At 47.9% G+C, this 26,094-nt stretch overlaps 1 protein-coding gene across 2 annotated transcripts in view; it reads right to left on the bottom strand.

Annotated features, from left to right (window-relative positions):
* Nucleotides 1-6,055: 6,055 nt before the first annotated feature.
* The window catches only part of ELOVL5 (ELOVL fatty acid elongase 5), an 89,341-nt gene continuing 69,302 nt past the window's right edge, over nucleotides 6,056-26,094 (bottom strand). For both annotated transcript variants that reach the window (XM_066359188.1, XM_066359189.1), the window contains exons 4-8: nucleotides 13,980-14,057; nucleotides 12,628-12,799; nucleotides 10,807-10,931; nucleotides 7,676-7,810; nucleotides 6,056-6,332 (exon numbers count right to left, since the gene is read on the bottom strand). In XM_066359188.1, the coding sequence (XP_066215285.1) occupies nucleotides 6,189-6,332; nucleotides 7,676-7,810; nucleotides 10,807-10,931; nucleotides 12,628-12,799; nucleotides 13,980-14,057 (654 nt within the window). In that variant the 3' untranslated portion in view covers nucleotides 6,056-6,188. The remainder of the gene's footprint in view (nucleotides 6,333-7,675; nucleotides 7,811-10,806; nucleotides 10,932-12,627; nucleotides 12,800-13,979; nucleotides 14,058-26,094) is intronic.

The raw sequence follows: 26,094 nt of genomic DNA, 5'->3' as shown, positions 1-26,094 counted from the left end.
CCAGGCAACCTTCAGTCACCAACTACTGAAATCCAGACTGGCTCTGAAGGGTCAGATTAAGCCTACTCCTTCACATCCAGCTCTTCTTTCTCACCTTGCTAGGCAACTTCTCTCTCCCTGGACTCCCATAGTTGGTTCATATCAGTCGCACGGCACTTGCCACAAACCATCCTGTGCTGAAGTCATCTGCGGGTCTGTTTGATCCCAATCTTTGCAAAGACTCCTGCGGGGACTAAAGTCATTTCTCACAGATCCCCGTTTGCTCAATATGCCTGACTCAGTCCTCTGTACCAAACACTCAAGCAGGGAAGCAAGCAATATTCTTCAAAGGTCTGGTCAACTAAAGCAGTGGTCCCCAACCCCTGGGCTGTGGACCGGTACCAGTCTGTGGGCCATTTGGTACCAGTCTGCACAGAAAGAATAAATAACTTATATTATTTTCGTTTTATTTATAGTTGTCTGAACAATGTTTTATTTTTTTAAAAAATGACCAGATTCCTTCTGTTACATCCGTCTAATAATCACTCTTGATGCTTGTCTCGTAAGTTCAACAATTATATTTAAAAATACCACAGTTTTTATGCCAGTCGCATAATTTTATTTTGTGCATTTATCCATCCCACCCTAAAGGCCAGTCCGTGAAAATATTTTCTGACATTAAACCGGTCCGTGGCCCAAAAAAGGTTGGGGACCAGTGAACTAAAGAACACTAAATGGGCGACAGAGGGAGCAGTAAGCACCGTTCAGGAGAGTCTGACTGAGCTGAGAAAGGGACAACCACCGGCAGCCACCGCTCAGACCTCTGCCACCGCTACACCCACAGCTACTGGGTCCCACTCGGCTGTTTCTACAACCTCCAGTCTGGAGCCCATGATGTCTTCCAGGACCTCAGACCACAAGCCGGGCGCAGACATCCGACACAAACCCTGGCAAAAATCAGCGCAGGAACGTTGTCCCTTCGGGTAACTGTCATAAATAGATTGGAAAAGAGAAGATGAAGCTCCTAAATGTCCAGGATGAGAAAAACATGTTTTAAATCTGTTTGGAATGAGAACTAATGGCTACTGGTGCATGCCATGAGAGCAGAGACCGAACAAGGCCAACACCGTCTTCTCCAGTGGAGACAGCGCTCCCCAGAGGGAGAGTGCAGAGGAAAACAGGGCTGGTGGCTGAAGTCTCAGACTGATGAGGGGTGGACAGTCGGAGACGCCTGTTTGAAATGAGCTCCAACGAAACACACCCAGGCGCTGAAACAAGCCGGGGTGCGGCTGCCGCCTTGCTGGAGGAACTAGAAACTCCGAGAAACAATGAATAGAAGACCAGAGGCTGAAAACAAGGCCCTGTTTACCAAAGGGGAAAAGAAGTAGATTCTAAAAACTCTAGAATGGTGAGCTTAATGTAAAACTCTGGCCAAATACAGAATATACACAAGATGGCGAGCAGGTTGACGCCTAACGACTGCTGGTTTCTTTTCAATTCCTGAGTCAACAAAGTAAGTGTCATCCACATGAACTTCCTTTCCTTTCTGACAGGATGACCAGAGCGACCAGCCAGAGAAATAACAGCAAAACAAGAGCTGGTGATTCGGAGGCCAGTGGGGTGGGCTGAGCAGAACACGCTCTTGAAGGGGACAGTTACCTTCAGTATTTACTCTGTGCCAGATGGGGCTCCAACAGCGTTGTCATTTCTCTACACTGCCCTCAAAAATTAGGGGATCAGGGAACATGCAGATACTCCTGTACTTTCAGCCTTTTTGTACAGTGCATTTTCACCAATGAAATAAAAGTTGGTTTTGCTTCTCATTTGCATAATCAACAGCTTTCTTTAATTTGTTTTTTTTCTTTCCCTTTTCTTTTGTGACAGAGACAGAGAGAGTCAGACAGAAAGGGAGTGATGGGAAGCATCAATTCTTCGTGTGGCACCTTAGTTGTTCATTGATTGCTTTCTTGTATGTGCCTTGACCAGGGAGCTACAGCAGACTGAATGACCCCTTGCTCAAGCCAGCGACCTTGGGCTCAAGCTGGTGAGCTTTACTCAAACCAGATGAGCCTGCGCTCAAGCTGGCGACCTTGGGGCTTTGAACCTGGGTCTTCCAATTTCCAGTCTGACACTGGACAAGCCCTGGTCAGGCTTGTCATTTGCTTTTCTGATGTTCTTGTTTAAAAAAAAAAAAAAAAATCAAATCAGCCTGACCAGGCGGTGGTGCAGTGGATAGAGTGTCGGACTGGGATGCGGAGGACCCAGGTTCGAGACCCCAAGGTTGCCAGCTTGAGCGTGGGCTCATCTGGTTTGAGCAAAGCTCACCAGCTTGGACCCAAGGTCGCTGGCTTGAGCAAGGGGTTACTCGGTCTGCTGAAGGCCTGTGGTCAAGGCACATATGAGAAAGCAATCAATGAACAACTAAGGTGTCACAATGAAAAACTGATGATTGATGCGTCTCATCTCTCTTCATTCCTGTCTGTCTGTCCCTATCTATCCCTCTGTCTGATTCTATCTCTGTAAAAAAAACAACAACCCTAAAAAACCCAAATGCTTCTTTTATCGCTTCATGTTCATTTTGAAATGCCCCCTAGCAGCTGTGAGCAGTGCAGGAAACCCTCCGAAGGGCCCTGTAATGAGGCAGCAATGTTCTTCCCACTGAGCTGGTGAGAATTCTGAGGCAAAGCTGAAGCCATGTCCCTAACTCTTACAGCAGGGCCCAACCAGGCAAGGGGGCCCCAAATGCTGCCTTTCCACATGGATGGCAAGGCTGAGGAAGAGGGGCAATGGGAGGGCACACCGCTCGCCTGGCTCTGCCCTCTGGCCCGCTCACTGCTGGAGGGCGGCCTTCTGCCGGCCATGGCTGGGAGGTGCCACTGAGCTCACTTTCCCGGCACAGTGAGGTCGTCAGGGCAGAAAGGAACACTACGGGAGAGCTTTGTAGTTTAAGCGGGTCAATTCCAGGGCTGACACTCACACTGGCTTGATCACCAGTTCATCACCAGATCAGCAACCAGGACAGAGGCAGGCCATGAGCCACGGGTGTGGCCAGCACAGCCCTGGGAAGCGTAAGCCAACACGGTTATCAGCCTGGGTGTTCAGACAGCCCTGCTGTGACCTTGGCTTCACCAATCCAGTCTTCTCAGTAAGGGACTCGCTATTTTGATTTCCAGGAGTTTGATTTCTATGCCCTGTGTTTTTTTTTCTTCAATGTTTCTAGACCTAAAGAGGGCAAAAACAGGATGTGATTAATCATCACCACCAAACCTCCAATAGTCCTTTTGTACTTTTCAGATAATGTCCCAAATACTAAATGCAGTTTCTGATGCCATTTAAAAGAGGACAGTGACAAACTAAAAGGCACTGAACAGCAGGGTCACAAGCCCACGCTGCGGGCTGTGAGGTATGAAGCAGAAGGGAGGAGGAGGGGCACTCATGCCATCACTCCCACGGAGGACGTGGATGGACCCGAGTCCACAGTGGGCTGGGCTGGGCTGGGAGGGGCAGGGCCAGGGGCATGAAATGGTCTCTGGCAAAGAAAGTGATAGAGCTTTGGGACCAAGGTGGGATCTCATTACTTTAGAGTAGGGGGTCAGCCAACTAGGTGAACCTCTGGTCTAGACTTAGGAAAGAAACTCGAACAGCCTGGGGTGTGGAGGAAGGGAGGAGGGAGAGAAGGAAGAGGAGAAAAGGAGTGTTCTTAGAGGCAGGGCCTTTGGTGGAGGAAGCTGGGAAAAGCGGGGAGGAAAGGTTTAGGGTGGGACCAGCAGCATGCCTTACTGGGCGACAACTGAGCAACAACTTTCAGTTTCTTTTCTTTTTATTTATTTTTTATTTTTTTTATTTTTCTGAAGGTGGAAACGGGGAGAGACAGTCAGACAGACTCCCGCATGCGCCCGACTGGGATCCACCCGGCACGCCCACCAGGGGGCGATGCTCTGCCCACCAGGGGGCAATGCTCTGCCCCTCCGGGGCGTCACTCTGTTGCGACCAGAGCCACTCTAGCGCCTGGGGCAGAGGCCAAGGAGCCATCCCCAGCGCCTGGGCCATCTTTGCTCCAATGGAGCCTCGCTGAGGGAGGGGAAGAGAGAGACAGAGAGGAAGGAGAGGGGGAGGGGTGGAGAAGCAGATGGGCGCTTCTCCTGTGTGCCCTGACCGGGAATCGAACCTGGGACCTCTGCACGCCAGGCCAACGCTCTACCACTGAGCCAACCGGCCAGGGCCTTCTTTTCTTTTTTTTAATAATTTTTATTTATTGATCTTAGTGAGAGAAGAAGGGAAAGAGAGAGACAGGAACATCAATCTGCCCCTGTATGTGCCCTGACTGGAGATCGAACCAGCAGCCTCCCTGCTTCTGGACGGTGCCTGAACCGACCAGCTATCTGGCCGGGGCATAACATCAACTTTCCAACTGAATTGTTCACCTCTATCTGGGTGAGCTCCTAGAGGGGGAAGAAAGTGGGTTTTCCTCCAGTCTTTCATAACTGGCAGCACGAAAACCATGCAAAACACAAGTACAGGTAATCAAAAATGTTTAATGATTAATGTTTGGACATTATTTAACAGTGTGGGTATATCCAGATGAGCTAAAGCACACTTTGACAGCACACTATTGAATGTTATAGTTTCTGTATTGAAATATGTAAAGACTTTTGCAAACTAGTACCTAAGAAGACATACATTTACAAATATACACATTCTAGATTTGATAAGGTAAATGTAAACAGATGCTGTGACTCCTTCCAAACAGAAAACCCACAAGACTAATAAGAGAACCAACTGGCTCCCTAGAATATGAATGTGCAAAATTAAAGCATGATATTTACATAAATATCAAACCACAATTAGTTTATACATTGTCAATGACTTTCTAAGATGTCATGAGTGGTTCAATGAATATTTTTCCCCCCAATGGAGAAAGAATTCAGAGACTAGATTTTGACACTTTAAAAGGACACACACAATAGACCTTACCTGTTTGACCACTGCCTCACAGGTGTGAGACATGATTTTTTAAGTAGTCTATAATTTTTAAACAAGCGGTTCTAAACAAATCGTTAGATTCTAAGCAGAAAAAATTACAGGTGCTATTAGATTTACATTAAACAAATGATCTCTATCCAATTTCCCAGTTCTCTTAAGTTATAGCTATCTGTTTAATTTTACCTTAAAAAACATTTTTAAAGGAAGGTCCTTTTTACCCCTTTATTAATTTTGGTAAGCTAGGCACATTTTAAAAGGAAGTTTGTGTCAAAACAGATAGCAGTACAGAAATCAACCCACACTTGGACCCTGGCAACCATTGCTCATTTATGGGACTCCATCAAACGTTAAATCATCTACCCTCCCTCTCGCCCTGTGCATCTCCTCTCGCTCACGAATGGAAAGCTTTGTTTCCTGTATAAAAACACTGAGCACTTCAGAAATTAAAAATGGCCTACTCATCCTACAAACTTCCTGAAACTTTAAAGATAAAGAATATATATTTAAGTTTCATCAAGACTGCTTTAGAGCCCCCCCTTTTTACATTATTAATAGTGGCACTCAAAATAAAAAAATAAGATCTGTTAAAAAGTTAAACTGACTGTTGGTTCCACTAGATCTGAGCCTGCCTGATTTAAAGCCAGTATCACAAACCCGAAGGTGCCGTTTCTGATCTCACTTGTGCAAGTCACGTGAAATTATGTCACACGCTAGTTCCGTAACTCACGTTTTTTTTTTTTCTAATCAGGGCTATTAAAAATGAATAAAAAGGTGAAACCCTAATTTAAAGTAATAAGCTTTGGGCCCTGCTTTTTAAATTTTAAGGCATGTGTGTTTCTCTACTGTAACATTGTACAAATTTACAATCACATGCATGATCTACAGTAAAAAAAAAAAAGTCTGGATTACAGTGTTTTTAAATTGTGAGTCACAATTCAGCACCTATCATGTTATAACTAATAAGGCAACAGCAGTGTTGTATACTACAAGAACACTCCCTCCGCAGTGTAGCGCAGGGGTCGGTGAGAGCCCAGAAATGTTAAAAACCTTATGCCTACTTGTCTAATCTGTACATTTTCTACGGGTTTTGAACTGATGAAGAGGTCCTACATGAATCACACTATTGTAGGCCGCACTAGTTACAGCAGCTGTTAACGAGCATCGGGCACAACTCATACTGTGCTTACAATCAGACGACACGGTTTGGAGCTTGCAGCTCTGTGACCTCAATCCTTCCGCTGCTTTCTCGGCCTCACGCTGTTTTCCAGGGACGCAAAGCGGCTGGTGTGCCCGTTGGCAGCAGCCACGGACCCGTTCTGGTGGTCCTTCAGGTGCTCTTTCCTCCGGGAGGCTCCCTTCTTGTTGTAAGTCTGGAACACACAGGGCAGACGGTGCACTTGACCAGGGGCTCTGCAGGGGACCCTGCTGGGGACCGCATCCCTCGCACTAACCTAGTTTCCTTCCAGCACTCCCTGCTATCAGGAAGGAACTTCTCCATAGGACAGCAACCATGAAAACGTTTTCTGGTTTCTTTTTTTTGTTTTGCTACTGGTTTCAAGCACTCTTCCGTATTTTGAGACTTAGCTTTTTAAGTAAGTTCAGAGTCAAGGGCCGCAATATAAATACTATGTATTTTAAAAATTAAATAGAAAATTCAAATTAAACCTTATTGTTGTGCCCTTTCAGTATCTGGACGGCAGAGGACAGGGGTTATGGGCTGAACTGGTTTCTCCCAGTCTGTAGCATCTCTCCCTGGACTCACGCCTCCCGTCCGCAATGCGCCCATTACTCCAGCAGCTATTTCGGCCCTTACGTACAAAGGGCTCTGCTCCTCTACAAAAGGAAGCATTACTGCCCTTTCACTTGGTCCTGGCCTTCAACCTCCCTTGTACCTGCTGACTGTCCCAAAGTGTAGCATAAACTATTAGCCCAGCGGCATATGAACTCAACTCAAATGTGGCACCCCGGTGTGTGTGAATCAAGGTACAGGAGGGAACAGCGAACAGGAAACGTGGCCGAACCCCCAGGTGCCGGCTGGACATGACCAGGCTTTCCTGGCCCTGCGTCCGTGCCCTGCGTCCATGCCCTCTGTCCTTGCTCCTGACCTCCTGTGCCTTTCCTGGAGCCGGGCACTGCCCACGGGAGCGGGAGCATACGCCATCCAGGGGCGATGGGAGGCAGGGGAGGCAGCCATGGCCGCAAAGTGGTCAGGCTCCACTGGACTAATCTGCCCTAAACGGACCTTTCTGAGAGCAGAACCCTGCATTACATCATGCCCTTGGAAATGAACCGAGCCCAAGATGCGAGTGGGAGTGCCAGGAAACAGACAAAGGGCAGCTATCTATAGCTGATAGACTGTGACGGAAACTTCCCCGGACGGGTAGTTCAGCCGTGAGGTTCAGAGCAGCAGCTGGGAGACCTCCCACTGAACCACCTGCCATGTGTCTGCTGCAGGACTCAGGACGCAGTGCTGAACAGTTTTGCTTTCCCCATAAATCCCAAGTTTCCCTTCCCAAAACTCTAGAACTTAGGCCTGGGGCGGATTTAGCACCTTCTACGCTAGCAGTGACCTCCCCTCCCAGAGGCTAAACGAGTGCCCACTGCCCGGCCCCCAGCAGGGCCTCCACGTGCGTGTGTCCCCCTTCCCTGAACAGAGGAGGGCCCCTGCTGATCAAGCCCCGCCTCCCGACCGCCACGGAAGAGGGAGACGTACCTGGATGTAGAAGTTGGTGAAGAGAGCAATCAGAGAAATCATGTATCCAATTTGGAAATAGAGCCAACCGAGCGGGAAGGAACAGGGCCAGACGACGCCGCAGCTGGTCTGCACGATTGTCAGCACGAACTGAAGCTGGTGGGGGAGAGGGGACAGCTGAGCGCGTGGCAACAGCCCACGGACACGGGGCCATGCCAGACTGGGCTCTCCCCTCTGCACCCCCCATTTGAGAATTACACTCATTAACCTTTCTGTCGGAACCACACACACAAAGCATACACTAAATTTATCCCAAACAATGTATCCTTCTGTATTTATTTTATATTTATTCTACCCACCCTCCAAGTCACTATACCACCCTTCCTGAAATTCAGGGACTAGTTAACAATACTGTCTTATATATTTGAAAGTTGTTCAGAGTAGATTTTAAAAGTTTTCGTCCCAAGAAAACAAAAACTAACTAGGTGGATGTGTTAACTGACTTACTCTGCTATTCATTTCATAATATACATATATTACCAAATCAATATGCTGTACACCTTAAACTTATACAATGTTATAGCTCAACTGTGTCTCAATAAAGCTGTAGGCAAAAAGAAAATATTAAAAAAACCCCAAAACACACAGGCATACTTCAAGGACACAATACAGAGAGAAAGAGAAATGCAAGGTGTTTTTGTTTGTTTTCTAAGGGAAAAAGAAAAGGTGCAGGGTGTATTTTTACAGGGAAGCAGCGATAGCTCTGCGGAATGTCTGGTCCCACTGGACACTTTGCTATTGCTTTACCTGTGTTCCCTCTTAGTTTGGTGAAGGCTGATGAGCAGATTTAAAATCTTATCAGGATATAATGCCAAGTCCACAGAATATTCCTGAGTAAATCTTGACAAGCACGTGGAAGTGCGTGGAAAATCAGGCAAGGGGGTGAAAACAGAGCGCGGCTCCCAGAGGGCGCGTCCTCGAGAGGAAGAACAGGGGGGCGGGGCCCGGGCCCTGGCCCTGCCACCAGCGCTGCTATAGGAAGAAATGTTTTTTCTTTTTCGTTTTTATTCTTTTGTGTGTGTGACAAGGCAGAGAGAGGGACAGATAGGGACAGACAGACAGGAAGGGAGAGAGATGAGACGTATCAGTTCTTCGTTGTGGCTCCTTAGTTGTTCATTGATTGCTTCTCATATGTACCTTGACTGGGGTTACAGCAGAGCGAGTGACCCCCTGCTCAAGCCAGTGACCTTGGGGTCATGTCTATAATCCTATGCTCAAGTCAGCAACTCCGCGCTCAAGCTGGATGAGCCCTCACTCAAGTTGGTGACCTCGGGGTTTCGAACCTGGGTCCTCTGCGTCCCAGTCCCAATGCTCTATCCATTGCGCCACTGCCTGGTCAGGCTTCTTTTTCTTTTTTAAGGTAAGTACTCTACAGTGAGCAATAACTAGAAGTGGTGTTTAAAATAAATCCAGGCAAACTGCATGCGATCTTCTTCCTCAAAAGGCAGAGCCTCATAGGAGACCAACTTCCCCAGTCTGTTCTTTAAATTCTGCTTCTGTGCAGCCACAGCCGTGCAGTGGAAATCAATCTCCCCATTGCTTCCCCTTGAGTGTAACAAGAAGGTTAAAGAACAATCATCCTTCCGCACAGGTGGGTGAGAAAAATTAACAAGGATGGTATAACAGCAGGCAAAATGTGATAATGAAATGTCAAACACACAAGGAGCTCAGATCTTCTCCAACTCTTTTTCCAGATTGTTATTTTTTTGTGATAGAGAAAGAGAGAGAGAGAGACAGAGAGGGGAACAGATAGGGACAGACAGAAGGGAGAGAGATGAGAACCATCAATTCTTTGTTGCAGCTCCTTAGTTGTTCAGTGATTGCTATCTCGCATGTGCCCAGACTGAGGGCTGCAGCAGAGTGAGTAACCCCCTGCTCAAGCCAGCGACCCCCAGGCTCAGGCCAGCGACCCCAAGCTCAAGCTGGTGAGCCCGCGCTTAAGCCAGCGACCTCGGGTTTCAAACCTGGGTCTTCCACGTCCCAGTCTGAGGCTCTATCCACTGCACCACCTGACTAGGCCAGATTGTTATTTTCTAAATATTGAAAACTCACAGTTGACCTGTAGGGATCTGAACCGGCCATGTTTTTTTAGAAAACCTGTTCATTGGGCAAGGCCAGGCTAGTGTTTCATGTCTAAGCCGCCCAGTCAGCTGGTTTGGGCCTGCCGCTTCAGTGTCCTCTTCTACGAGATGTGGACAGCCCTGGCTGGGTAGCTCAGTTGGTTAGAGCGTGTTCCTGATAGACCAAGTTTGCCTGTATGTGCCCTGCCTGGTTCAGTCCCTACTCTGGGTACATACAGGTTCAACCAAAATGGGGATAACAACACGAAAGCAGGTTATTGGAACAATTCGTGTAAAATACTGCTTACTTAGCATGAGTGCCTGACATAGTAAACTCAACAGATGTCAGCGTTTACCATTAGCAGTAATAGTATTAATTATGAGTTGTGAAAGAATCCATGTGGGGAGAGAACAGGGACCTATAATATACTGCCAAGCAGGGAGAACTTAGGAAAAGGATGGTGAGAAATAACCACAGGTGCAAAGCTGCTGGTGGCCCTGGCGCAGGGGACCTTGGGAGGCAGCTTCAGCTGAAGCGTGGCGCGTGTCCTTCTCGCCGACGGGTGCTGCATTCCGCAGGTCCCCCGGCACCTGCCCTAGCAAACATCCTCGCTGCCTAACAAGCTGCAAGCACCTGGACTCATGCCACTCCACAGCTTGTCTGGAACTCCTGGAAACACGGATAAACAGGTTTCACTTTGGATTCTGGATTGTAATTAGAAGACGCGTAGACAGACAGATATATGCACACGTGCTTTGTGTGCAAACCAAGAACAAAGGACCGGACTTGAAGTCAGAGAATTAAGATTCTAGTCTTTGTTCTGCAACAAGCTGTTTGCCCACAGGCACAGTTTCTCCATTGATTAAAATGAAGAAAATGCCCTGCTCTGCCTGCTTCGCGGAGTTCTGATGGGAACGAAGGAGAAAGGGTGGGAGAGGCACACTGCTGTGCTATTAAGAACAGTCAAGCCGGGAAGGCGGAGAGCTGGGCACCCCCAGCAGCGAGGGCTGGGGAAGGGAGCGACCACTCACCAGCTGCCCCTGCGTGATGTACTTCTTCCACCAGAGGTACGGGCGCATGGAAGGGACAGAGGACAGACCGTAGTACGAGTACATGAGGACGTGGATGAAGCTGTTAAGTGTGGCCCCGAAATAAGCTGCAGGAACAGAGCAGATTTGGAGAGGACGACGCATCAGTGTTTTGTACAGAACAGGTTAAAAAAAAATCCAAGATTCTTTTTAAATCTGAAAATCAGATGCGTTTGAACAGGGGCTGGCCAACTCTGCAGCAAGCGCGCCATGAATGCGTAACAGGAATTCTGCTCTGAGCCCAGGGTTAGTGCAGCTTCCAGGGAGGCAGCTACCACGGGAGCCATGAAACCACCTGCTCCCCTGACACCTGAAGGCTTTGCTGCCAGAGCCTCACCCCACCACACCCCCGCCCTGCAGCTGCTTTTCTCTGCAAGCCCAGTGCTTGGATCACTGTATTGAAGGCTGGGGGTGGGGGTGGGGGGGGCAGCAACAAGCACTATGCTTAAAGCAGGCTGTCTCTACACACTGGCCGAGGTCTGGAGAGGCCTTTGAAGTCCCCTCCTAATTACTCCCCAGGACGGCAGTACTGAGGCCATAATTTTTATTGCTAATGCGGTTCAGAGTCCAATGCCTTAGTGATGAAAAGACCCGCATCTGATCACATTAATTTTAACTTCCATAGGACCACCAGTCTTTTTCAGACTCCCTGTCCTCCTCCCTGCAGGAGGTGGCCACACAAAGCTGTCTGGCCTTCCCACGTGCAGCCGGCGGTGAACGAGGCTGGGGTCGGGGATGGAGTCTGCACTCCTGGCCATGACAGCAACTGGCTGTGTCACCTGGGACAAGCCACATCAACCTCTGGTTGGTTAAAATCTGTCACCCTGCAAGTTCTTTGAAAATTTAAAACACTTTTCAAAGGTAACAAAGTGCTGTTTCTACTAGAAAGTTAAGTCAGTTGATCCACAGTCATGAGGTGAGACGGAGAGAGACCACCACCAGAGAGGGGTCTGCCGGCCGGCTGCCCGAGCCTCCTCCGTCTGTTTCATCTTACTCTGAAAGGAGCTGTGTATAGACAGAAAGTCGTCTAGTTCTAAAACTCTACGGCTACGTGAATACTGGCAGGCCACGCTAATAAAGGGCAGTGCTAGCCTAGGGAAAAAATATGTGAATAGACTCAAAGGTTCTCAGTCAAATTTGTCAGTGATGGATGGCAGGTATTTTGATTGGGACATTTGTGAGAGCTCCCAAGCTGAACCCTAAGGTGACAACTTAATGTCTGACAATGAAAGAGAGTTCACACACAAGCTTCCCAAAGCTGCCCACGTCCTGCCAGCTCAACGTGTTTCATGGAACGTGGGGGTCGTGACATTCGAGTATGTACAGACTCTCTGATGTGAGACTTAGCCGAAGTTCTAATCCACAATCAGCCTTGTCTTGGTGCTCACTCAGTGGTGCAATTCCATCTTCCTGCCTGCCTGTCAGTCAAACATCTTCCAAATTGCAGAGAAGCAAGACTGAGAAATACCCTGGAACAGCGGGTATGACAGACACTGTCCCTATTTCTAACATGCCCTAGGCTAGGGATCTATTATTTCCCTCCTCTTGCCAAAATCAGCACAGGACACTTACTGAACTAGAGAAAGGTGTTGTCAGCTGACTGAGCGCACAGGTCCACAGACTATCATTTGAAGCGTCCTGGACCCAAAGTTCAAATACTTGACCTAGAAAAATCTACAGAAACGGCGCCTTTTCTAAAAGCCTTCATTTCAAGGCAGCGTTTTTGCTCACACCTGTTCCCCAAACCCTCCACATGAGACTCACAGTGGCCGCAGGGGACCCAGTTCATCACGAACCACCAGATGTTCAGCATGGTGGCGTGGTGGTAGACGTGCAGGACCGTGATCTGGTGGTTGTTCTTCCGTAGGATGAAGAAGAAGGTGTCCATGAACTCTATGAGTTTGGAGAAATAGTACCACCAGAGGACTCGGACGATCTAAGAGGAAGGAGGCATCAATGTGGCTCTGGAATACACCTCTGGCGTGTTCACTAACACCCCAGAACCCCTGGAACACACCTCTGGCGTGTTCACTAACACCCCAGAACCCCTGGAACACACCTCTGGCGTGTTCACTAACACCCCAGAACCCCTGGAACACACCTCTGGCGTGTTCACTAACACCCCAGAACCCCTGGAACACACCTCTGGCGTGTTCACTAACACCCCAGAACCCCTGGAACACACCTCTGGCGTGTTCACTAACACCCCAGAACCCCTGGAACACACCTCTGGCGTGTTCACTAACACCCCAGAACCCCTGGAACACACCTCTGGCGTGTTCACTAACACCCCAGAACCCCTGGAACACACCTCTGGCGTGCTCACTAACACCCCAGAACCCCACGTTAGCACAGAGGAGCCCGAGCGCCCTGCGGGCCGCCCAGCAGTCGGGGTGCCGGTCACTCGGCAAGTGGCTTTAACCGAAGAGCATGACTGGGGGTGGCGGGAGGTCTGAAGTGACAACAGGGAAGCTTTGAAAAGGGCCACTGTCACTCTTCAAGACTCAAACAAAACAGGAGGCTCAAGGTTCAAAACCCTGAAGTTGACCTGTTTCCTCAGAGGAGCCTGCAGGGCATCAGCACAGAAAAGCCACATGAAGGGCACTTCTGGTTTCAGGAGCTGGTGTGGAAGGTGCCAGGTCCCGCCCTATTGAGTATGTCAAACAGGAGCTGCCCGGTAATGCTGGCCCATGCTCAGCCCACGCCGCCTTGCGTGCAAAGAACAAAACACTCAGGAGTGGAGCTCAGGGTCTCAGGGCCACCACTCAGGACACTGAGAGGGATAAATGAAGCCTTTAAGATGTTATTCTTATGATCCTGTTCACATAAATAATGGATAAATGCTGACAAATGCAAGTATTCACTCCCTCCCCAACTCCCCGGAAACTGTTAACAGGACTCACTTTTATAGAGAAGAAAACTTTAGTTTTCACTTTATACCTTTTCATGTTCAAATTTCATGTTATGTGTACACACAGTATTGCTTTTGAAGATCCTTTTTTAAAATGTCAGCAGGGGTCACCTGGACAGCGAGGTTATAAGCCATTTTGTCTTTTTCTTTCTTTGCACAATTTTTTTTTTATTAAAAAAACTATTTCAAGCGACAGGAACAGTACCTTCATATCTGCGTCTCCCGCGCTGCGTGTGCCCTGGCAGAAGAAGTTGTACCTGCCTTCCCATACTCCTGTCACTAACTGGGGAAAGAGAAAAAAAAGACGAAGCCAGTTACCAACATATCAGACCCATAGGAAGCCCTAATTGATCAAAGCTCATTAGCTTCAGCCCTGGCCAGAGCTCGGGCGGTTAGAGAGAGCTTGTCCGTTCAATCCCCAGTCAGGGCACACAAACAGACCGATAGACTGATGTTCCTGTCTCTCTCTCTCTAAAATCAATTTTTAAAAGTTCATTCATTTCATTATTGAAAACTGACCTTGGGCTGGCTGAGGCAGGTTTACTCTGAGCAAGCACATGGCAGAGGAGTGTGATAACGGTGAAGATGGAACGACTTGCGCCTTAGCTGCGTAAGCAGTGTGCCTGGGGAATCACTCAGGCTGCTGTTTTCAGGAAGTGCTTTCCCAAGCTGACTTCCCCAGAGTCCTCCATTCCCGGGGCTATCACCAACGCCCTGCCAAACCCAACCACAGGCTCCCAGGGGCCTCCAAGAGACCCCATGTCACAATCAGCCACTGCTTCTCAGACTGGAGTGTGCAGCACGAGAATCACCTCAAGGCCACATTAGAACACTGATCGCTGCTGGGCATTTCTGACGGTCAGCAAGCCGCCTGGGGCGCGGCTCCAGGACTTCCTGTTTCTGACCAGTGCCCACACTTTGGGACCCCCTGCTGTAAGCCTAGCGTGACTTAGTCCAGCCTTGTCATCTTCACTGTTTCCTGTTGCTGTGTCATCCCCTGGATCCACGAATTAGACCTCTGAAGACAGGAAATTGTGTCCAATCCTCAGAATTCACAGGCAGCACACAGGCACGGTGGTGTCAAAGAAAGGACCCCAGACTCGGGGTGCGAGTTCTAGTAATAGCAGCTCACTGTGGGGGCCTACTTCCCTCACGTGCACACAATGAGAACGCCTGGCCTAGACACCCCCAGACCCACTAACAGCCCAGAGGGAAGGTCCGACCACCCTGTGCCTGTCCTACTATGTCCTAGAGCAGGGGTGGTCAACCTTTCTATACCTACCACCCACTTCTGTATCTCTGTTAGTAGTAAAATTCTCTAACCGCCCACTGGTTCCACAGTAATGGTGATTTATAAAGTAGGGAAGTAACTTTATAAATTTTATAAAGCAGAGTTACAGCAAGTTAAAGCATATAATAATACTTACCAAGTACTTTATATTGGATTTTCACTAAGTTTGGCAGAATATATCTTTATAAAACAACTTACTATAGTTAAATCTATCTTTTTATTTATACTTTGGTTGCTCTACTACCGCCCACCATGAAAGCTGGAACGCCCACTAGTGGGTGGTAGGGACCAGGTTGACTACCACTGCTATAGACAAATCTTCAGGAAGCTATTCTTCATCCATGTAAACGATAGCTCCCTGCTTCCTCCGAAAACCTAGGGCCCTGGTCGGCAAACTGCAGCTCGCAAGCCACATGCGGCTCTTTGGCCCCTGAGTGTGGCTCTTCCACAAAATACCATGTGTGGGCACTACTTCGATAAGAATGTACCTACTTATATAGTTTAAGTTTAAAAAATTTGGCTCTCAAAAGAAACTTCAATCGTACTGTTGATATTTGGCTCTGTTTGTTGACTAATGAGTTTGCCGACCACTGACCTATGGCAACCTGGAGTTTTCCTGGTGATGGTCCCTCTGTGGCCAACTGGCACCAGACGGGGGAGAGCAGAGGTGGCTGGCCTTGGTCCTGCTCTCACCTTGGTGTCCAACCCGAGGACGGCCCTGGTTCTCAAGTGCGTTCCCCAGTCCAGCTGCACTGGCATCACATGGGAACTTGTAACACACATACATTCTTTTTTTATTTACAGAGACAGAGAGTGAGTCAGAGAGAGGGATAAATAGGGACAGACAGACAGGAACGAAGAGAGATGAGAAGCATCAATCATCAGTTTTTCGTTGCTACACCTTAGTTGTTCATTGCTTTCTCATATGTGCCTTGACCACGGGCCTTCAGCAGACCGAGTAACCCTTTGCTCAAGTCAGCGACCTTGGGTCCAAGCTGGTGAGCTTTTAGCTCAAGCCAGATGAACCCGCGCTCAAGCTGGCGACCTTGGGGTCTCAAACCTGGGTCCTCCACATCCCAGTCTGACGCTCTATCCACTACGCCACTGCCTGGTCAGACAAGACACGTAAATTCTTGAGCCCATTCCAGACCTTCGAAACAAAAACTCTGGGGACGGACATCAAGGCAGGGCATCCAAGTCCTGGATCACAGACCCTCTGTGTTGGGCAGATAAAATATATTATGCTCACTTTGTTAATGATGGCGCTGCCCACATGGAAGCCCGTCACCCAGGTGATATTAATGTGTGTTGGGGGTGGGCTATGGGCAGGCAAGATGCTTGTAGCCTGGGGCTTGGTTTTAGGATTAAGCCTTTCCCACTCTTTTTGATGTGGGGTGGTACAATCCCATCATGCCCCAGAAAAGTGACTTTGTATTAGAGACTTCCCTATTTTGTATATTGGATTAAAGGTTTGATTTCTACACTATAAAATGGGGGTAGAACGCGAGCTTGCTCTCTTGGTTCCTGAGATTAATATTAGAGAGGAGAGAGCAGAGAGGAGAGAGCAGAGAAAGGCCACGTGGAGGAGGCAAGGTGAAGCAGCCAAGATGACAGAGTGTTCAGTGAGAAGCGAGTTTGTGCAGAGTTTGTGCAGGGAGAAGGAAGGAGATGGGGAACAGAGGTGAATAAGTCTGGTGAGCTAGAAACCTCTGATTCTAGGAAACTCGGATAAGTCAGTAGCTTTGTAAGCACTGAATGTGAGTGGGTTTTGGAGTCCAGTGTGTGTTTTTATTTGCCCGCAGGGTGCAAGCTAGGATTAAAGATGATGGCCCACCAGTTTGTGGCTCCGTTGTTTCTTTACCGACTGTCCGAATCCAATGCGAACTTACATGGGCCAGGCGGCTGTGGTGGTGGCCCTGGATACTGGCTTTACAATCTGAGAATCTAATTCTGTGGTTTAAGTGTGGTCCCAACCCAGCAGCACCAGAATCCCCCAGGAATCCGTTAGAAATATGAACTCACAGCCCCACATTTCACTTACTGACTCAGAAATGTCTGGGTGTGAGTCCCAGCTGTGCGATAACACGCGTTATCTGTGCGATAACAAGTGGGTGGTTCTCCAGGTGAGCTGACGCAGTTCCAGTTTGAGAAACACTGGCTGAAAGCCATGGTTCCATCCTGCCTGCATAACAGCATGGCCTGGGGGGCTTTTACAAACTGCTAATAGCTGGCCTCCCCTCAGACTACTGCACCAGAATTTTGAAGACAGCTTACAAAGTTCTCAAAGTAATTCTGATGTGTAACTAGTTTTGAGCTCCTTTACTTCAAACAAGGAATGATTCATCTACTAGTGCCTTGAGAAAGATGTAACCAACAACACAGGATTCCAGAGCCTCCCCACACCCCTGCCCTTGAGCAGAGTGTAACTGGGTGAGCAACACCACTCCTTTAGGGGACAAAGGATTACAAGGATCTAAAGACACAGTCCAGTGTTAAACCTCCACCCCGTCTGATCTCAGAAATAAATCCTGGCAATGGGTGTAGCCACTTTACGGGGTTAGAATGATTGTTCTTCTATTAACTTCCTCTTTGTTATTTACTTCTGCTTTGTCACCTCATACATAAAAAAGCATTAAGATCTAACACGGTTTTCATATCCCAAGATCAGCAGAGATTTAGAAAGCACCTGAGGGGAGGCAGCATTCCACAGGGAAAAGCACCAGGGTTAAGAAGCAGAAAGCCAGGGCTGGTTAGGCACTAATTCCCTTAAGCCAGGGGTCCCCAAACTACAGGCCTCGGCCCCTGAGGCCATTTATCCGGCCGCCGCACTTCCAGAAGGGGCACCTCTTTCATTGGTGGTCAGTGAGAGGAGCATAGTTCCCATTGAAATACTGGTCAGTTTGTTGATTTAAATTTACTTGTTCTTTATTTTAAATATTGTATTTGTTCCCGTTTTGTTTTTTTAGTTTAAAATAAGATATGTGCAGTGTGCATAGGGATTTGTTCATAGTTTTTTTTTTTATAGTCCGGCCCTCCAACTATCTGAGGGATAGTTTTTTTTTTATAGTCCGGCCCTCCAACGGTCTGAGGGACAGTGAACTGGCCCCCTGTGTAAAAAGTTTGGGGACCCCTGCCTTAGGCCTTGGTTGTTTTTATTGTAAAAAGACGAGGTTGGACGAAATATATCTAAATGTATTCTAATTTTCTACAAGGTCTATGTTAAGACTTCTTGATCCAATCCTTGAAAGACCAGCACCCAAAATGTAATTTATTAGAAGGTAATTTCTCTTTTTGGTCTTCCACAACTCTCTAAAGTTATGAAGAGATAAGCACAGCACATACAGACCTATGAGAAGTTCCAGGAATCAAGATAAAAAGCCTGAGACCACACAGCAGCTCTGTACATAGAAACCAGCACAGGGTGGCTGCCAAAATGAAGAAACAAAGGAACATAAAAGAACAGAACAAAACTCCAGAAAAGCAGCTAAACAAAACGGAGGTAAACAATCTACCAGACGCAAAGTTCACAACACTGGTTATAAGGGTGTTCAATGAACTCAGGGAAAGGGGAGATGAACTCAGAGCTTCAACAAAGAGATTGGAAACATAAAATCAGAACTAAAAAACATAAAAAAGAACCAGTCAAAAACAAAAAATGTATTAACTGAAATGAAGAATACATTACAGGGAACACATTATAGAAGCAGATAAAGCATAGGATCAACTTAGAGATTTGGAAGATAAGGAAGCAGAAAACACCCAATCAGAATATCAAAGACAAAAGAATCCAAAAAAATAGGGATAGTATATGGAGTCTCTGGGACAACATTAAGTGTACCAACATTTGCATCATTGGGGTACTAGAAGGAGAAGAGAGAAAGCAAGGAATTGAAAACTCAAGTAAAGAAATAATGACAGAAAACTTTCCTAACCTGGTGAAGAAAAGAAACATCAAGTCCAGGAAGCAGAGAGAGTCCCAAACAAGATGAACCTAAAGAGGCCCACACATCATGGAGATAAGGCCAAAGGTTAAGGATAAAGAGAGAATCTTAGAAGCAGCAAGAAAAAAGCAGTTAGTTACCTACAAGGGAGCTCCCATAAGACTGTCAGCTGATTTCTCAGCAAAAACTTTGCAGGCAGGCCCTGGCCGGTTGACTCAGTGGTAGAGCATCGGTCTGGCATGCAGGAGTCCTGGGTTCGATACCCGGCCAGGGCACATAGGAGAAGCGCCCATCTCCCTTCCCCTCCTGCAACCAAGGTTCCACTGGAGCAAAGTTGGCCTTGAGTACGGAGGATGGCTCCATGGCCTCTGCCTCAGGCACTAGAACGGCTCTGGTTGCAACAGAGCAATGCCCCAGATGGGCAGAGCATCGCCCCCTGGTGGGCATGCCGGGTGGATCCCGGTCGGGCACATGTGGGAGTCTGTCTGACTGCCTCCCTGTTTCCAACTTCAGAAAAAAAAAAAATGCTTTGCAGGCAAAGGAAGTGGTACAAAACTTTCAAAATGATGGAAAACAAGGACCTACAATCAAGATTTCTCTACCCAGCAAAGCAATCATTTAGAACCAAAAGACAGAGCTTCCAAGACCAGGAATAGCTAAAGGAGTTCACCATCACCAAACCAGTATTACGCGCAATGTTAAAGGGTCTTCTTAATTTAAAAAAAAGAAAAAAAATTTTTTTTACTTACTGATTTTAGTGAGAGGCAGGGACAGGGGTAGAGAGAGGGGGGGGTGGGGGGGGGGAGAAAGAGAGAGAGAGGAACATCAATCTGTTCCTGTAGTGCCCTGACTGGGGATTGAACCGGCAACCTCAGTGCTTTGGGACAACGTTCTTAACCAACTGAGCTATCCTGCCAGAGCAAAGGGTCTTCTTTAAGAAGAAGAAAAAAAAAATATCAAAAGTATGAGCAATTATATGGCAATAAATACATACCTATCAACAACTGAATCTAAAAATCAAAATAAAAGAATAAGCAGAACACAAACAGATTCATAGCCTGGCCTGCGGTGGAGCAATGGATAGTCTCGCCCTGGAACCCTGAGGTCGCTGGTTCAAAACCCTGGGCTTGTCCGGCCAAGGCATGTACAACAAGCAATCAATGAACAACTAGAGTGAAGCAACTATGAGTTGATACTTCTCATCCTCCCGTACTTCTCTCTCTGTAAAACCAATAAATAAAATCTTTAAAAAAAAAAGACTATCCCAAAGCAATAGATTGTTATCAGCAATAATTAATTTAAAATAAATGAAAGAAACAGACTCCTAGAGAACATTTTGATAGTTGCCAAGTGGGAGGGGGGAGGGGAGAGGGAAGGTGAAGGGATGGGTAAAGAAGGTGATGGGATTAGAAGGACAAGTTGGTGGTCACAGAAGAGTCACAGGGATGTGAAGTACAGCATAGTGCCTAGATAGAATATCGTAATAACTAGAAATCTAGTGCCAGGCAGGTACCAGATTTATTGGGATGATCACTTAGTAAGTTATATAATGTCTAACTACTGGGTTGTACACCTGAAACTAACATAATATACTATGTCAAGTGTAATTGAAAAATAAAAAAATTATTTAAAGTAAAAAAGAAAGTGCCAGTGGGGGTGGGGTTAGCGGCTTGCAGGTTCCAGGGACCTGAGGTGCAGAGAAGGAGCTGCTGTCTTGTCCGTTCTTCGCTGCCCTTCCCTCTACCCCGAGGGAACCGGTGAACTGTCTATGGGATTGATGGTTCCTGATGAAATTTTCATAGGACTACCACAAATGAGAAGAAGAAAAACACAGGCAAAGTTTTCATAAAGATAAATTTGTACAATTTAAAATATACCTTTATTAAACACAGCCATACTGAGCAAAATTAAAAATTTACTAAGATGGCTTTTTTTCCTATTTTATCATCTTATAATTCTAAAATTCTAGGACCCACCATCATTACTTTTCAGCTGTTTTTGTCTATGGTGTCCTAAAATGCCTGGATTAGTGTTCTTTTGCCAATTCTAGAATGGATGGCTGGTGTGTGTATGTGTGTGTGTGTGCGCGCGCGCACACACACAGGAGAGCTAAGTATGACTGCGTTCCCCAATGTCTACCTACCTCGTCAGGGGTGGGGAAAAGCAAGGGACCTCTCTGGGAAAGATGATGACAAATTCTTCCCCATAGTCCCACAGATGCCTCGACCTCAAGGGGTCTGTTAATTCCAGCAGGAGGCATTCTCTGGCACATGCCTCCTTTCCTTTAAGATGTCTTTCAGAAGGAATCCAGGTGAGACTGCCTTGACTCTTTAAGCTAATTAACTTAAAATTCCATTTGCCTTTCCTCATAAAGACAACAAACAAAACAAAACACATCTGTATAAGAAACCTGTCTTTGGAGGCTCAAGAACTCAAACGTGGGTCTTGGGCAGTGGACTTCCCCGATACTGACCATAAAGCAAGTACACAGACCAGAAGCTTCTCGTCCGGGCCGCCTCCCTGTCCTGCGCCCACCATGCCTCTCCCTTGTGGACTTCCCCGACACTGCCCATAAAGGAAGTACACAAACCAGAAGCTTCTCGTCCGGGCCGCCTCCCTGTCCTGCGCCCACCACGCCTCTCCCTTGTGGACTTCCCCGACACTGCCCATAAAGGAAGTACACAAACCAGAAGCTTCTCGTCCGGGCCGCCTCCCTGTCCTGCGCCCACCACGCCTCCCCCTTCCAGGCTCCGCAGGAATGCAACACCCCCTGATCACTGCTGCCTCTCAGCACTTCCACTGGGGCCCTGTGCCTCTCAAACCATCGCATTCTGTGTTTAAAACCCTCCCGTGACTCATCACTGACTCCAGAATGAAATCCTTGGTCTCAGGCCCAGTACTCAAATATACATGTTCTTCCATAATGTTCCTCCAAGCTGATCTTCCTGCCCTTACCAACAGCAGACCGGACCCCCTCTCGTTCTCCAAGCCTGCCTTTCCTGAACCACCACATGTGACCTTGGACAGGCACGTTAATCTCTATAGCCTCCGTTTCCTCACTCCTCTCACAGGATAAAAGGAATACCCCTGCCTCTTAAGGCTTAGAAGTTAGGGAGATGAAGTGAGTAGTGCTTCTCTTATCCAACCTGGAATGCAGGATCAGCACAACAAATGTAAGCAATGACCATTAAGTTCTTCCTTTCTACTGGAATGCTCTCTGCAACCACGTACCCCACCTCCAGCTCTTAAAATCCTATCTACCCTTCAAAGTTCAGTTAAAATCCTACGTTTGTCATGACTGCTCCCTTGAGCACTCCAGCCTGAAGTCCATTCTCCTTCCTCCAAGCTCCTGCCATGACTTGTACTGACTTGCCCGTGTGCTCCCTTAAGCCCTTCGTTAATGGTTCTGTTCTAAGCTCCACCAGCTCTTGGGGGTGTGACCATAGCTCCTGCAAACACAGAAACCAGCCTGGGCACTTGGACACAAGAGGTGCCGAACAAATATTTGCTAAACTAATGACAAAAGGCTCAACGTGCTGCTTTTGCTCCCCAGATCTAGGTCTAATGTTTTATTTGCAACTGGGGGGGGGGGGTGTCGTTTCTGCTTTGCAAATAGAGAAACTGAAATACAAGAATGTATTTTAATGAGGCTTGAATGAGATGATGTTCATCTGAATTCTGTTGACAAGGTGAAAACCGGTCCTCATGAAATATACCGATGAGCTAAAAAGTACAATCTGAAATATCCTTGGCTTCAGAAGGGACAGAATCATTGCACAGACACAGAGCAACACTTGAGTTCAAGTTTATACACAAATATTGATCAACCTAAGACCTATGCAACTTACGACCATTAGATTTTACGATCACAATCACTAGCCACGACTGCTCTGCTTCCGGCAGCGCAAGCATTGCCCAGCTGGGTGTATGACAGTGCGGACCAGCTTCCGGCAGCACTACCATCTCCACGTGCACCATTTCAACTGTTATCCCAGACTCGGTACAGCAATTTGTGTTTTGTGTCTTGGATATTTTTCATCAAACCCCTCCCAAGATGTCTACCAAGAGGAAATTGTTTTTTGCAAATATTAAACCAGTTGTACTGGTAATGCAGTGTTTTACTTTAACCTGACGAATATAAAAATAAGAAACAAAATGGTGTAGAGATGATACGAATGGCATAAAATGAACAAAGAAAATTATGATATATAACAATAATGAAAGAAAATTGTGATAAAATATGACTTTAAAATTTTTATAACATCATTTCACAGTACTGTACATATAGCCTACTCAACATATGACCAAATCATGTTACGACTGGTCTGTCGGAACAAATCGTGGTCGTAAGTCGAGCACTAGCTGTATTTAAGTCTCAGGTATCCTCCATAAAGTGGGTCAAGGTCAGGCCTCTCCCCCCACCCTGTCAGGAGAAAACCAGAGAATTCTGAGTTTCAAATCCTTTGTGACTCATCACTGAGTAACCAACCGGCCCGGAGGCTTTCCTAGAGAAGTTCGGCCCTCCCTTCAGCCCCGCAGGGGACAGTGCCTCTAGTCAGACACCTCAGCCACTACTTCCCTGCAGGGCTCAGGCCTGGCTTCTTTCCAGAGAGCTAGTTTGGTCAGTCCTGCAAATGCAGCAGCACCACAGGGGGAGCCGGCCTAGGAGGCTAGACCAAGGTGAGGTTTCTGGGCCTCAGCTCTGCCCTCCAGTGAAGAAGCAGGCCCCAGAGAACAGCTCCCAGCTCCGTGCCCAGTCCCCTGAACTCCACCAGCTATTCCCCGGGAGCCTGTTCACCCTACCCGACTTCCCCCAGGCCATCAAGATGCATCACTGCAGACCACGAGTGCTGTCTCCTTCTTTGGAGTAAAGCAAACTTGAATCAGTTCAGAAACAAGTGAAGAGCTTCCATGAAAGCTGAGTGAGCTCTCTGCTCCGCCTACAAGACAAAGTCAATAACTAAAGGTGGTTTCCCACACCTTCTCCAGTTGGGTGAGATCACCGCTGAGTCCGGGACGACGCAGTTCATGCAGGGAGTCATTTCTAATGCTGAGAGTTGACTTTTCTCATCTAACACCACATTTAACCACACATGAGTTATAACCTTTAGCGTGCCATCCGTTTCTACTGTAACTTCTGGAATGCTACCAAAGCAGCTCAAGCAACAAGGTCTTCGGAAACAAGCAAGAAAATGTCATTCTGGGTGGCCCTCATCAGCTATTCACCCCATCATCCCAACACATCAGCGCAACAAGATAACCCCGACCCAGAACGGGCTGGCTGCCTTCAGTGACAGGACTCGACGAGCCGCGTGGTTATCACTCCCCACGCAGACTGGGACAGAGGTGATGAGAACAGACTTTCCACACTGGCAAATGTGTCAAGGGGCATTTCTAAGCAACACTACCAAAAGTGTCTGGGTTGACATTTTCACAACTTTGTTTCTATGTGAGTCTGCAAGTATATACTTGCTAGATGTGGTAGAAGCTCATGTTTTTAATAAAGAAGCAGAGACGAGAAGTGACGTGTATGGCGTGAAGTCATCTGGCTTCCTGGAGGCACTGCTGGGACTGGCACCCAGGGACCCTGGTTCCCAGTACAAATGCAACTTGAAAAAGCAGCTCCCCGCTCCCTTGCTTCTCTGTCTGCTTTGGAATCCTTAGTAAGGGCACAGTGGGGATACTCTCCCCACGAAGAAATCTGTGGAAAAGCAGGCCTTCAGCTGAGTCTTTATCCTCAGCAGATGCTTGGTTTAAAATTAACCAGCAGCTACTCCAAAATTAAAGGTAACTACTCCCTCCAGGGGTCAGCGGGCCAATGTTGGCAGTGCAGTTATGGAACAGGGTCAGCTCAAAGCAAGTGGTTTTGAATTTTAAATCTTTAAAGTCCTGGGCATAAGGGATGCTCATTAAGATCATTTCACACCCACGATCCCCTAAAGTGTTTTTCCCTCCTTATGACCAGGAACACCATGGGGCGACAGCTGAGTGGCAGTCCTAAGGACAGGCTCTGTCCACTAGAGAACTCTTCAGAACAAAGCACAGAGAAACAGCCTGTCCTGGGCCTGACCTGAAACAGGTATGCCCGGCATGCCCCTCTGAACCTGGGCCTGTCCTCACGCCAGCAGTCCTCCTCTCTCCGCTCAGCCCCCTGGCAGGTGCTTTCAGGAAGGCTGCTGTCCCTCTGAATCTGGGCCTGTCCTTGCACCAGCAGTCCTCCTCTCTCCGCTCAGCCCCCTGACAGGTGCTTTCAGGGAGGCTGCTTTCCCTCTGAACCTGGCCCTGTCCTCACGCCAGCAGTCCTCCTCTCTCCGCTCAGACCCCTGACAGGTGCTTTCAGGGAGGCTGCTTTCCCTCTGAACCTGGCCCTGTCCTCGCGCCAGCAGTCCTCCTCTCTCCGTCCAGGCCCCTGACAGGTACTTTCAGGAAGGCTGCTTCCACACACCTGGCAAGAAACATTCATCTTCCATTGCAGGGGGTGTTAGTGGCTGCAGAGAGAAGAACCCCAAGCTAAGACTTAGCATTTTGAGGTAGGACTTCCCAATGGTCTGGAGCACAGACGATAGTGCGATGCACATCAAACAAGTCAGGCCGGTACCTGGCCCTCGAGAAGCCTTTGCTCTGATTCCAGCAAATGTTACCCACTTCTGCTTGCAGCGTTGAAGGCCCGTGACTGGGTCCACGGGGTGTTGTTCTGCCCGCGCACAGCAGCCCCACCACAGACTGCTTTGCATAATTTAAAGAGAGACCTGCAGCCTAAGTCTGCTTTAGCTGAGCATTTGTAGAGTGATGTGCACCTGCTAAACCAGCTGCAAAGCCTTATTACCAAAGGTTGGCAGGGTCAGTATGGAGTCAAGCGGGCTCTGGACCAACCCCAAAGCTGCCTCTCTACTAGAGGCATTCCTCCGTCTTGCCCTGGGTGTGGGGGGGGTGAGGACAGGCTGTCTCCGCCACGTCCTCGCCCCTGCCCACGTTCCCTCGGGGCGGCACCAGGTCCCTGAGGGGCCAGGGACACCGGAGCGCTGCTCTGGGGTTTCCTTCTGCACCAGAGTTTCGCTGTAAGGGCCCTAAGGGTGAGAGGTATTGCA

The sequence above is a fragment of the Saccopteryx leptura genome, chromosome 1 (assembly GCF_036850995.1).
Source record: "Saccopteryx leptura isolate mSacLep1 chromosome 1, mSacLep1_pri_phased_curated, whole genome shotgun sequence".
In the NCBI taxonomy this organism is placed as follows: Eukaryota; Metazoa; Chordata; class Mammalia; order Chiroptera; family Emballonuridae; genus Saccopteryx; species Saccopteryx leptura.
This window is presented reverse-complemented; position numbering and strand designations above follow the sequence as displayed.